Source organism: Papio anubis, chromosome 1, assembly GCF_008728515.1.
Source record: "Papio anubis isolate 15944 chromosome 1, Panubis1.0, whole genome shotgun sequence".
Lineage (NCBI taxonomy): Eukaryota > Metazoa > Chordata > Mammalia > Primates > Cercopithecidae > Papio > Papio anubis.
In genome coordinates, this window is record NC_044976.1 from 185,192,464 (window position 1) to 185,205,134 (window position 12,671).

At 38.1% G+C, this 12,671-nt stretch overlaps 1 protein-coding gene across 6 annotated transcripts in view; it reads right to left on the bottom strand.

Moving 5' to 3' along the window:
* PAPPA2 (pappalysin 2) overlaps nucleotides 1-12,671 on the bottom strand; it is a 271,490-nt gene that overhangs the window by 94,939 nt on the left and 163,880 nt on the right. For all 6 annotated transcript variants that reach the window (XM_021933974.2, XM_021933973.2, XM_021933976.2 and 3 more), the window contains 2 exons: nucleotides 11,866-12,001; nucleotides 11,421-11,637 (listed from right to left, as the gene is read on the bottom strand). In XM_021933974.2, the coding sequence (XP_021789666.1) occupies nucleotides 11,421-11,637; nucleotides 11,866-12,001 (353 nt within the window). The remainder of the gene's footprint in view (nucleotides 1-11,420; nucleotides 11,638-11,865; nucleotides 12,002-12,671) is intronic.

Sequence of the window (12,671 nt, forward strand, 5' to 3'; positions counted from 1 at the left end):
CTACCACATTCCTCCACTTCTTAACTATAATTCCATGTCTACAGTGAATTCTGCATGAACAATAGAGGTTAACACATAAATCACCTGCATCGGACTTAATGAATAAGGCTATGTCTTCTCTGCCAGCAGATTCACCTTCTTAAGAATAGCTTTCTAAGGCTAAAGACATCTTTTGTGTCACTAGCACACAGTGCCATTGGCAGGGATCTGAGGAGTCTAGGCAGCCGGAGTAAGTCAACCTGAAGATAGGATTAACATGGCATGTTACCCAAATTCATAAACTGCAAAGGGAAAATTTGGGTCATTTGGATGACTAATTGTTGATTTTTCTACCAGGATTATTTATTTTCACAGGCCCTGCTTCAGGGAACAGTAACCTGAAGAACAGAGGCTAACAGAGATGATGAAGGTGACTAAATTAGTATTCATGTCACAAATTTGTAGGTCTCTATCTGTGAGTCTGGGGCATTGCAAGCCAAACCAAATACACATTATTCATTGATTACTCATTTTTGAAAATTACTTGATACTCTTCTTTACATAAGCATGGTTAGCAAAGTAAGGCAGGTATGTTAATTATATGTATATGTTCAGGTTTATGATAAATATACAAGAGCTAGAGGCTGGACTCCAAATGATGTCCATAATAACAGCCTATTGGTAAATGTTTTTAATGCAAAAGGTAAATTCTCGGTTTAAGGATTTTTGCTTTGCATATAGGACCATATAATAACACAATGCGTGAATTCATTATTTTTCCTTGACTCAGATTTTATAAATTTTATAATAATCCACTTCCACTCAATAAATTGTAAATAGATTTTCTCTTCCTCAATTTTCTCAATGATATTTTCCTTTCTCTAGCTTACTATTTTTGTAAGAATGTAGTATATAATACATTTAGTATATCAAATATGTGCTAATTGTTTGTTGTTATTGTTGTCGTTTTGTTTTGTTTTGATTTTTGAGACGGAGTCCTGCTCTGTCACCCAGGCTGGAGTGCAGTGGTGCAATCTTAGCTCACCGCAACCTCCATGTCCTGGGTTTAAGCAATTCTCCTGCCTCAGTCTCCCAAGTAGCTGGGATTACCAGTGCCCACTACCACACCAGGCTAATTTAGTATTTTTAGTAGAGATAGGGTTTCACCATGTTGGCCAGGCTGGTCTCAAACTCCTGATCTCAGGTGATCTGCTTGCCTTGGCCTCCCAAGTGCTGGGATTACAGGCGTGAGCCACCACACCTGGCCAATTGTTTATGTTATCAGTAAGACTTCCAGGGAACAGTAGGCTGTTAATAGTTAGGTTTTTGGGAGGTCAAAAATTATGTGCATTTTTTTTACTGTACAGGGTTGGTACTCTTAATTTACATGTTGTTCAAGAGTACAGGCTTACTTTTATTTAAGTAAATAGAAAAATAAAGATTTATGATGAAAAGAAAAAAGAAAAGAAGGAGAAGAGGAAAAAGATCTGAGGATGCCATTGCTCTTTACAATATTTATGTTTTTCTTAAAAAACGATATATCTTCATATAAAACTAAACATCCTCTTAACCATATGATCCAGCAATCACATTCCTTGGTATTTAGTCAAAGACATTTTAAAATTTATGTCTATACAAAAGCCAGCACATGGATATTTATAGCAGCTTTACTCATAAGTGCCAAAACCTGGAAGAAACCAAGATGTCCTTCAATAGGTATATGGATAAATAAACTGTTGTATATTCACACAATGGAATATTATTCAATGATAAAAAGAAATGAGCTATAAAGCTATGAGAAGACATGAAGGAAACTTAAATGCATGTAACGATGTGAAAGAAGCTAATCTGAAAACTGTGTAATTCCATGCACTGTGTAATTCCAACTATATGACATTCTGGAAAAGGCAAAATGATGGAGATGGTAAAAATATTAATGGTTGTGAGAAGTTTGGGACAGCAGGGATGTAGGGTATGTTGGTGAATAGGCAGAACACAGAGGATTTTTAGGGCAGTGACAATGCTGTGCGTGATACTATAATGATGGATACATATCATTACACATTTGCCCAAATACATAGAATGCACAACAAACACTAAGAGTGGATTCTAATGCAAACTATAGATTTGATGTGATTATGACATGTCATTGTAGGTTCATCAGTTTTAACAAATGTCTCACTCTAGTGGGGGATGTTGATAGCAGGAGTGGCTAGGCATGGGTGAGGTCAGTGGATATATGGGAAATCTCTGTAGCTTCCTTTCAATTTTTCTGTGAACCTATAACTGCTCTAAAAGAATAAAGACCTTAAAAATAAAACAACAATGCTCTTTTGAATGGCACAACCACTTAAAAATTTAAATCATTTTAAAAATTAGTTTTATAATTCAATGCATATCGCATTAACCTTTTTCAAGACTGTCTTGCATAAAGTGAAACATATTCACAAACACACACATACACACACACATATATTCATACAGATATATGACCACATTGGTGTATGTGTATGACCACCAATGTGGTCAAATATGCGTATGATCCAGACTGGATCAAAATTGCTAACTCTCAATTATCCATCATTATAAAAATAATCAGAATAAATGTAATCAAAACAGTAACCACAACTTTTTAATTTTTGTATTTTTATATACAGTCATGTGTCACTTAACATTGGGATATGTTCTGAGAAATGTGTCGTTAGGTAATTTGATTGTGCAAATATAGAGTGTAGTTACACAAACCTACATGATACAGCCTAGTACACACACAGGCTACATGGTGTAGCCTATTGCTCCTAGGCTACAAACCTGTACACATGTTACTGTACCAAATACTGTAGGCAATTGTAACACAATTATAAGTGTTTGTATATTTAAACAAATCTAAACATAGGAAAGGTACAGCAAAAAATATTGTATTATAATCTTATGAAATCATCATTAAATATACAGTCTTTCACTGAGAAAAATATTGTAATGTGGTACATGACTGTAATCTTATTTTCTAGGAAACACATTAACATTACTGATTAAATTTCATTTTGATGATACTATAAAAATACCAGGTGAGCCATGAAGAAGGTGGCTCTGAAGCAGACTAAAGAATAAGGGGAAAAAATCTGGACAGGTATCATTCATAAAACAGATGTGTTTTTTCCTGGATGAAAGAGAGTTGCGAGGACATTCTCTGGTAGAGAACTGCTTGGATAATCCACCTATCAAGAGCTGGGGAATTTCTATGAAAAGACCTTACTCTTGGAATCACTACTTTTCCTTCATGCTTTTTTCCTACAAGCAAGTTATTTGTGTATCCCTTGTGTCCTAAGCTGTCTAGTAAGTTGAAACTACATGGCTATAGCATGTGGCTCTGTCAGGATATGAGACACATGTAGTCAGCTAACTCCAAGGGTACTGCATACATTCGCCTATCTCAGCCTAAACTATTGTGATGGAAATAATCCCTGCCTTCTGAAATCCCTACCCTTGCATAATCTCCTCAACTTGAGTGTGGGTGGGACCAGTGACATGATGCCAATCAATTGAATACAAAGTTGACAAGCTGTAACACTTGTGATTATGTTACAAAAGATTGTAGTTTACTTGCTGAGAGACTCTTTGTCTTGTTGACTTTGAAGAAACAAGCTACCATAGGTGAGCTTCCCAATGGAGTGGACTATGTGGCAGGGAAGTAAGGGTGGCTTCTGTGCAACATCCGGCAAAAAATCTGAAGCCCTCAGTGTGACAGTCTTTTGGAACCAAATACCAACAGCCATGTGAACTTGGAAGTGGACTTTCCCCAGTCAAGTCTTCAAATGAGAACACATTCCTGACACCTCATTATAGCCTTACAGATGACCCAGCTAAGCCTTGCCTAGAATCCTGACCCTCAGAAACTGTAAGATTATAAATAAGCATTGTTATAAGCTGCTATATTTATAGTAGTATTATTACACAACATTAGAAAACTAATACACACATAAGCCAGGCTTTCAAAATTATGTTTCTTTTCCTGGATTAGATGTACTTTAATCTCAGAGAGAGTGGAATATGTTTCTTCAGATTTTTTTTTCTTTTCTAAGAAACAAGATTTTTATTTTTTAATTTTTTTTGGTCTGGGCTAGGACCCCAGAGAAGCTGGGTCAAAACTTCTCTTTTTCTATTGACCTCAAATCCTCTGGGTTGTGCCCATAAAATTGCCCTAATCTGAATTAAATATTTCCTACACTTTCCCAAAAGTCCAAAGTATCTTTACAATTTTCCCCTTGGTAACCTACTCCATCAGGTTTCTCCAGCTCGCCTGTATTACTTGGAGCCTGAATTTACAAGTCATCATTTCCTCTAAACCAATATGCCCGTTTATATAAGTAGATGTAAAATACAGCTGTCATTTGATTATTCTAGGGCTAGTTAAACTCTTGTTACCTGAATCAAAATATGGTTTGAGAGAGAGTGGGAGGATTTCTTGAAGAGTAGTAGACATGAGAGTAGATTTCTGAAATAGTTTGCCATTTATATAATAGCTTTCCTTCCTAGAAACAAGTTACTTGGATTCTAGTCTTACTTTTGCTAATCCCAAATAAAGTAAATTTGTGCACTTAAGTCTCAGTTTCCTAAACTGAAAAATTATTCCTGTTCAACTGAGTCACTTAAATGGTTTCTGAACAACAAATAGTTTATCTCTTTCTATACACCAACACACATGAATACACACATGCAAACAAACACACATACATATACACATATAATGAGAGTGAGAACAAGAGAGAGAAGAAAGAACCCTAGTTTCCACATGGATATTTATTTTAAAAGATTAATATCCTATTCAATTTTATACTGGAACACTTGACTTTGATAAGTTACAGTTTAAGGCAAACCTTAGAACCCACTAGGATTTTATATTTATGAGTATCTGTTACTTGTTTTCCATCTCAATCAGAATGTGTATTTATACTGAATAAACTAATAAGGTATTTATACTTTATGTTGGTCTAGGACTTAAGTTCAAAACATTAAAAAAAGAATTTCGAATTAGCTCAAATCTATTCAGAAATTATACTGAAAAATAGTATTCGCTTGTAGTCCCAGCTACTTGGGAGGCTGAGGCAGGAGAACGGTGTGAACCCGGGAAGTGGAGCTTGCAGTGAACCGAGATCGCGCCATTGCACTCTAGCCTGGGTGACAGAGTGATGCTCTGTCTCTAAAAAAAAGAAAAAGAAAAAGAAAAATAGTATTGAAGCCAGGAAAGAACTCCTGTGTGGAACACAAAAGACACAGAGAAAAGGGGTTTCTTCTTGGTTATTTGACAAGACTTTCTCTGCTGGTTTTCAACTTATTACCTCTCAGTTCCAAATCCACCCTTCATTGCTCTGCTTTATGATACTAGAGCTGGACCATGAAAACATTTCTCTTTACCAGCTAGCATGTCACTTTTTTCTTCAGTAGATGGCACTGGAGAGACATTGCAGGATGAAGAGGCTTGCCTTCATTCCTATGTGCTTTCCTCTCCTTGCTTCTCCAGCCACGTGTGGGACAACCAGTGGTGCTCACCACCTAGTGAGTTTCAAGGATACTCCACATGTCCCAGCAAGTCTTACCAGCATCTTAGCTGGCTTCTCAACAAGTCTCAGTGGCACCCTGTGAATGTCTCCCATCAAGTTTCATTAGTGCCCAGTGGGGAGACTCCCAGAAAGTTCCAGCAGCACCACAGTGACAGCTTTCCAGCAAGTCCCAATTGTGTTCCAGAGCCAGCTTCTTCATGAGCTTTTACGTGCACCCCAGTGAGCATTTACTGACTACCAGCCCCATTCCATTCTGTAGAACCTCCACAACTTCTCTGCCACACAACGTGCCACAGCCCCACCTCTTCCAATGAGATCTGAACCTCAGCTTTGGGTTGGCGGCCTCTTCCATATTTGTTCCTTTCTTGGATACTCTTCTATCACTCCTAAAAGTAATGGTTGCTGCCTTTATCAATCATTCTTTTATTCGTTAGAGTTCTCCCTACCCTTTAGTAGTTAATTCCATTACTGGTTAATAATTACTTTTATGAAACTTCTCTATTTTAATTACTGTGTCCTGATTGGATCCCAACTGAGATGGAATGGTACTGGGGTTAATATTAGAAGATAGATTCACAAGGATGGGATTTGGGGACAAGTTTGATTGTGCGTTTGGTCTTGAGTACAATGCTGAGTCCCTTACCATTGGAATATGGGATGCTAGTAATCCACGGCATTCAAGCAGCATCACAATTTCTCAAGCTGCCACGTTTGGTTGATTGTGATGAAGAGCCAACTGAAAAAATGTCTGCTGTATTTGACTGTAGGTGTGCTGCACACCACTGGCCAAGCATGTCACAGCAACAAAAGAGAAGAAATCACACCAGAAACAGCAGAGAAAACCCCTCCTCTGGCATTGTCTCTCTAGCACCCTCTACTGATGATGCGTAACATGATGCCAGTTGGCAAAGGATAAATAGTGATAAAAATCCAGCTCTACTATTACAGTATAGGTGATGAGGCTGGATTTGGAACCAAGAGGAAATGAACAAATTTATTGATAACTAGCACACCTGATTGGCAAAAAATAAAGATGGGGAATACTGTGAAAATTGCCCCAGGTGGTACTCCAACCTGGTGTTAGAAGGTGCTACAAATCTCACATGTATTATTTTCAGTTAATCTCACAAGAATACTATAAGGTAATTTCTCTTTGCTTCCCATTTAGATACCAACAATATAGAAAAATATGAAAATTATTTTCAATACCAAAAACCAAGATTGGCAACCAAAATCTGTAAGGATTTTCTCTTGATTGAAAAATGTATTGGAGTTAAATTGAGAAACAGCATTGGAAACCAAACCATGTATTTTTTATTTCCTGAAAAGGAGAGAATAAGTAATGAATCCATACTAAAAGAAAAAAACAGGTCATTCTTTCTTCATTTCCTGGCCCCTGTAAAGACCAGAAAACTGGGCCCTGTTTTGCATGGGTCAGAGATCTATTCTCCAGCCATTATTCCTATCAGTACTGCCTTTTCTTTACTCATTTCAAGACTTCAGGTTAGGAAGTATAAAAGTCTTAGTGAGCTGGGGTAGGGTGTGGAACCAGTGGCAAAAGCTGTTATATATTGGGAGATAAACGTCCTAAAGGTAAAATGCTACTGAGTCCTAAAGAATCCTAGAAGCTTGAGGATCATGGGATACACTTTTGGAATAAAATCTTGGAGTAGTTGGACATGGCAAAATCTGAGTGTCTTTGTGAACAGTGCAGTGAAGCTATGTGCCTGGGGCTCACTGGCAGCAAAGACAGAGAAAGGTTAAAAATAAAAGAAAGGCAAATATTTATCAAACAAATACAAACAAAAGGAAGGCAAGGATAGAAATTTTAATTCCAGAAAGAGTAGAATACAAAGACACAAGCATTTAAAGGGGTAAAAGGATTGGCAAGATGTATGATCCTAATAAAGATAAAAGGCTCACAAAAAGAATTATATATTTAACTATCTAACATAAAATTATGTAAATCAAAAACAGTTTGGAATACAAGGGAAAAATGAAAGAAGCACAATTGCATAAAAGGTTGACACCACATTCTCAACCAGCTAAACAGGGAACTCTATGCAGACTGAAGAAAAAGTGTAAATTCTGTAAAGAGATGAGTAGAGTAGTCAAAAGTCTCAATTATTATCATCAATCCATGTCCTGGAAATGTTTCTATATCTTTTGAAGATTCAGCACTCAGAGATCTTATGGATATATTATCAGGTAAGTCGCAGAAATTACAATCATTTTTTTTCATTGTATCCATTGGATTGGAAGAACAAAATTCGATAGGAGAAACCACATGCCCATCAGCAATTCTTGCCTACTGGTAAACTCTTCTATCTTGACCTTGTAAATTTCCAAAGTAGAAAGAGTCCTGTTTGTCTGTAAACGAATTCACTCACTTAGGTATGTTAACATAATGGTGTCTGGATTATATTTCAGACACACTGCAAATCCCATTACGTTAATAAAATAGATGGTTTCCACTTCCCAAAGCCATCAACACAATCCTGGGATGGTTGGAGGTTTGCCTGCTCCTGATACTGTGGCAAGTTGTGCAGAACCTATCCCTAAAGTGGCTAGAGCTGGAAACAATTGGACGGTAAGAATGAATTGAGCTCTTCTTGAGCACTGGTAGCCAAAATCAGGAAAACTAAAGTTGGTTTTCAAGACTAAGGGGTTCATGATCAGTAGAATAAGCCCAAAGGGTCATAAACTGGGTAGTCATCATAACAGAATGGGAAACAAGACTGAGACAGAACAAAGTTAAGGGAGCCAGGGAATGAAGAATAACCTGTTTCCCTCTCCTCTTTTAGTATGGCTCTATTCTTTAAATGCTTTTTTCTTTCCAGAAAATAAAAAGTGTATGCTTTGATTTCCAATTATATTTCTCAATTTAACCCCAATACATTTGTAATCAGGAGGAAATCCTCCCAGATTCTGGCTGCCAGCCTTGCTTTTTCCTATTGATAAGAGTTTTCGTATTCTTCTGTGTTGTTAGTAGTTAAGTGGGAAGCAAGGAGAAATTACTTTGTCCAAGACAAAGATCATGATGAACATCACTGGAGAGGCAGACTTAGGTTTCCTGGCTTTCATCTGAGATTCTGTGGGCCAATCAGGTTGATTTTAAAGTGTAGTGTTGTAGGAGGGATGGGCCACTGGTCAGTAATGTTTAAATACAAAATGGAAAACACATCTTCTACTGGCAGGCATCTGTCAGCTCTCCTCTGCCCATGTAAGTATCAGTGGAATTCAGGTCATAAGGGGTAAGAAGGAGGTAGCCAGGAATCCCTCTCACTGCCCAGAATTTGAGGGTTTTATATTGTGGTACATCTACATATACAACCGTGATCGATACAGGCTGCAAAAACACTTTGACTCTTTGAGAATACATAGGGATTTAGGTTTCAGATATCTTCACAATTAAAGTATATGAGATTTACTAGGCTCCCTGTATATCAAAATGTACTACATTGCACTGATTTGCTGGCTGACAAGGAAAAGTCAATTTGCATGGCTCCTGTCAGTCACATGTGGTTTGGAAATGCTTATGCATTCCAGATACACAGTGTAAACTGGAGAATCATATCCTATTTCTCCTGGTTTGCATGCATGCATATAAAACTTGTTTTTCCCACAGTGCCACATGAGAAGAAGTAAAGAACTAGCAGCAGTAATTACAATTAATCAACTTCTTTGTTGAAACTTCACAGCTATGATTGTAAGGGGAATTCTTGTTCCTCTTGTCTAGAAAGGCTGTAACTTCTACTTTTTTGTTTTTCTTGTTCAGTTCTGTTCCATGGAGTATTTAGAGATAAAGCTGGCAACTGTCATCCAAAACAGTTTCTCATACCTACTATGTGCTAGGCCCTCTGTAGGTATTCAGAGATACTGAGCAGAATTATCCACTACAGGAAGCTCAGAGTTTAATGAGAAAGAACAACCAGTAAATAAATAGTTACCACCTAATGTGACAGCTGATTTTGCAGAGTTTGCATCATGCAGTATGTCCTATGGGAACAGTGAGGAAGTTTGCCAAAACTTCACAGAAGGTGAATCTTGATGGTAGAGTATGAGTTAAGTAAAGAAGGATTAGAAGGCAGTCAAGAAAGTAGGAAAGGAACATTATGTGCAAAGCTCACCAAGAACACATGTTTCAGGGACCTGAAAGAAATGCTGTATGGCTTAAGGCCAGAGGTAGAGCCAGTAGAGAATATAATTTGAAAATACATGAGAGTGAGAGGCCATAATTCTAATAAATGTTATTTTAATAGTCTACATTCTTGTGTTAATATTTGGAGGCATTTGTTCACTAAGAAAGAAGACTTTAAAGTTGTAGATGAACTAGTTAACCTTATGATATTCAATACCCCTTACTGTTTATCCCTTTCTAACACTTAGAACAATACCTGGCTTATAGTTAATGCTTAGTTAACATAAACTATTATTACTGGCCCCCAGAGATTCATGCCCCTATGCCAACCCCTCCCCTTGGGTATGGACTGACACTTCTAAGGAATAGAATATGCCAGAAGTAATGGACTGTCACTTCCAATATTATGTTATGAAAAGACTGTGGCTTCCTTCTTGGGCATGTGTTCCTCTCATGTGTTCACCGTCTTTGGCTCTCTTTCTGTCCTGGATCACTGGCTGCCATGTCACAAGGACACTCAGATAGTTGTGGAGAGGCCTGCTTGGCAAGGAATTGAGCCACTTCTGTGTGAGCATGCTCACTGCCAACACCTATGAGTGAGCTTGGATGCGGATCTTCTGAGGCCTGATAGTAGCCACAGGAGTGAGCTTGGAAGTGAATTCTCCAGCTCTGCTTGAGGTTTGAGGTAACTACAGCCTTGGCCAACAGCCTGACTACAACCTCATAAGAGATCTTAAGCCAGAGATACCCGGCTGAGCTGTATCCAGATTCCTCAACCACAGAAACTGTGAGATAATGTTTATTGTGTTCAGCCATTGACTTTTGGTATAACTTGCTACACAGCAATAGATAACTAACATACTATACTAGTACTCTCTACTGCCCATCCCTGTGAGGTCTGAGTGTCTGGGATACCTTGAATAAGCTTTGTGGCACCAGAATTTCTTTTTGGTGATGGAGTACTTCTCGGAACCCCAGCTTTTGTCACTAGGATCATAATCACCTAGTAACTAGTAAGTGATCTCACCTCCTTCTCTGAGGAATGAACCCTGTCACCTGTAGTCTCACTCAATTGATTAGACCATGTATAGAATGATTCTAGCTGAAATGCAGAACAGATTGTTGTATTTGGGAGGCTCCTTCCCCTAACATTGGGCACACCAACACTGTGAGTACAATCCCTCCAATAGCTGCTGCTGAGATGCCAGTGAACCTCATAGTCACATCTGTCTAGGCGATGACAATCACAGACATCCACAGAAAGACATATGTAGCTAACGCATTTCCTATTTCCACATATAATTCTAAATGATTATATGACACGCCCTAGCAAGTAATTGTTAAACTTGCTATATACACTGTCCAGGTAGAAATAAGTGGAAAAATATACATTGCTTAGGGAACATTGAGTTTTTGGCAGAGAATTTTTGGCAGTTTATATAACAATGTTGATTTGAAGTTGGTGGTTTTATATGTAAAAAAGATGTTAAGACCTTGTAAAGACATTAAATATTTACATAAAAATTGTGGTCAGCGAAGGAAAGAAGAACAAAATATAAAACCCAAGTGTGCCTTCCACAGATTATTCTTTCCTTGCTTCCTATGTCTTTTTAGTAGTTCCCAAATTCATTTTTCAGTTAGTGATTGAGCAAACACTCTATACATAACACTATGTAAATGTGAGCCATTCATTACAGCCACAAGAAAAGGAAACAAAAGAAAGAAAGGGAACTTTGTACCTCTGTCCCTGATGATTCTGCCCCTCGTCCTCTGAGATGCAGTTACTGGGAGCCGAAAGACCAATGTGGGAGAATGTCCTTAGAGCCACAGCTGAGATGCCGACCCGTGGGGATGAGAAATTCAGCAGCACTGAGGTGGTATGGTGGAAAAGGATATTCTGGTGATGGGTCACATTGATAATCAGTGGGTTATGCTGGCATGACAGTCCATAGGTTCCTGAAGATAAATGGAGATGAATCATATTTTCAGCCATTGTTAGTAATTGTTAGTACCATGTTTCCATATCTTGTATTCATTTTATCCTCTTAATAGGTGTATGATGCCAAAACCTAGATGTATGATGTAGGCGAGATCCCAGACAACATAAAAGACAGACATCAAGCTGACTTCTGGGTCTACCGGGTTGTCCTCCAGTGGCCCTAAAGGGATATTTGTCAGACTCACCAAGAGAGTGGTTGCTTCCACGGACATCAGTCAGGTAGAGAGTCACTGTCGGCTGCCGATGCTCTCCAGGAACTAGGCCATCAGTTGTCAAAAAAATAAAAATTGCTCTGGCCACTCCTGGTCTATTGAAACACACCTAAGCATAAGCACATTTACGTATGAGTCATTATTTTCACTGAGCTATCAAGACATGTGCCATACCATTTTTATTCTTCTTGGAGAGCTCACCATTTATAAAGTAAGAGCTTCCTTTTTTTTTCACAAATGGTAAAAATTTGGAGTAGACACAGAAAGGTATTCAAGGTTGTATCAAACATCAAGATCACATGGAAAAATAATTTTCAGATGCTGAACATCTTATCTTTTTCTGAGACTGATACCTCAACTGTTTTTTTTTTTACTTGAACCTGTCTTTCTTTAAATTTCTCAAAAGAATCATTTAAAGAAACCATTGCCAGAGACAATAAAATCACTGCATAGCCAGTGCCATAAGTACCTCCTTATTGCCAAAGTGAAAGCAGTAGAGAATCATCAAACTAGCATCTTGCTCTAAACTGTTCCAAGTTCTGAACTGCCATGTCTAGTTATCTTTCCTCATCTTCCTATCTCTCCCCCAAATTTGTATCAGAACCTCTCACATAGCTTGTGAACTCTGACATGGTAGAGATGCTGTTGCAGAGTCTCTTGCTTCTGAAATTAGAATCTGCCCAACCGTTTATCCTTATGCATCTTCTGGGTGCACCAAGCATGTATACCCAGTCCCTGGCCAGGAAAATGAGCCAACAATGGGACACAGGAAAATTCAT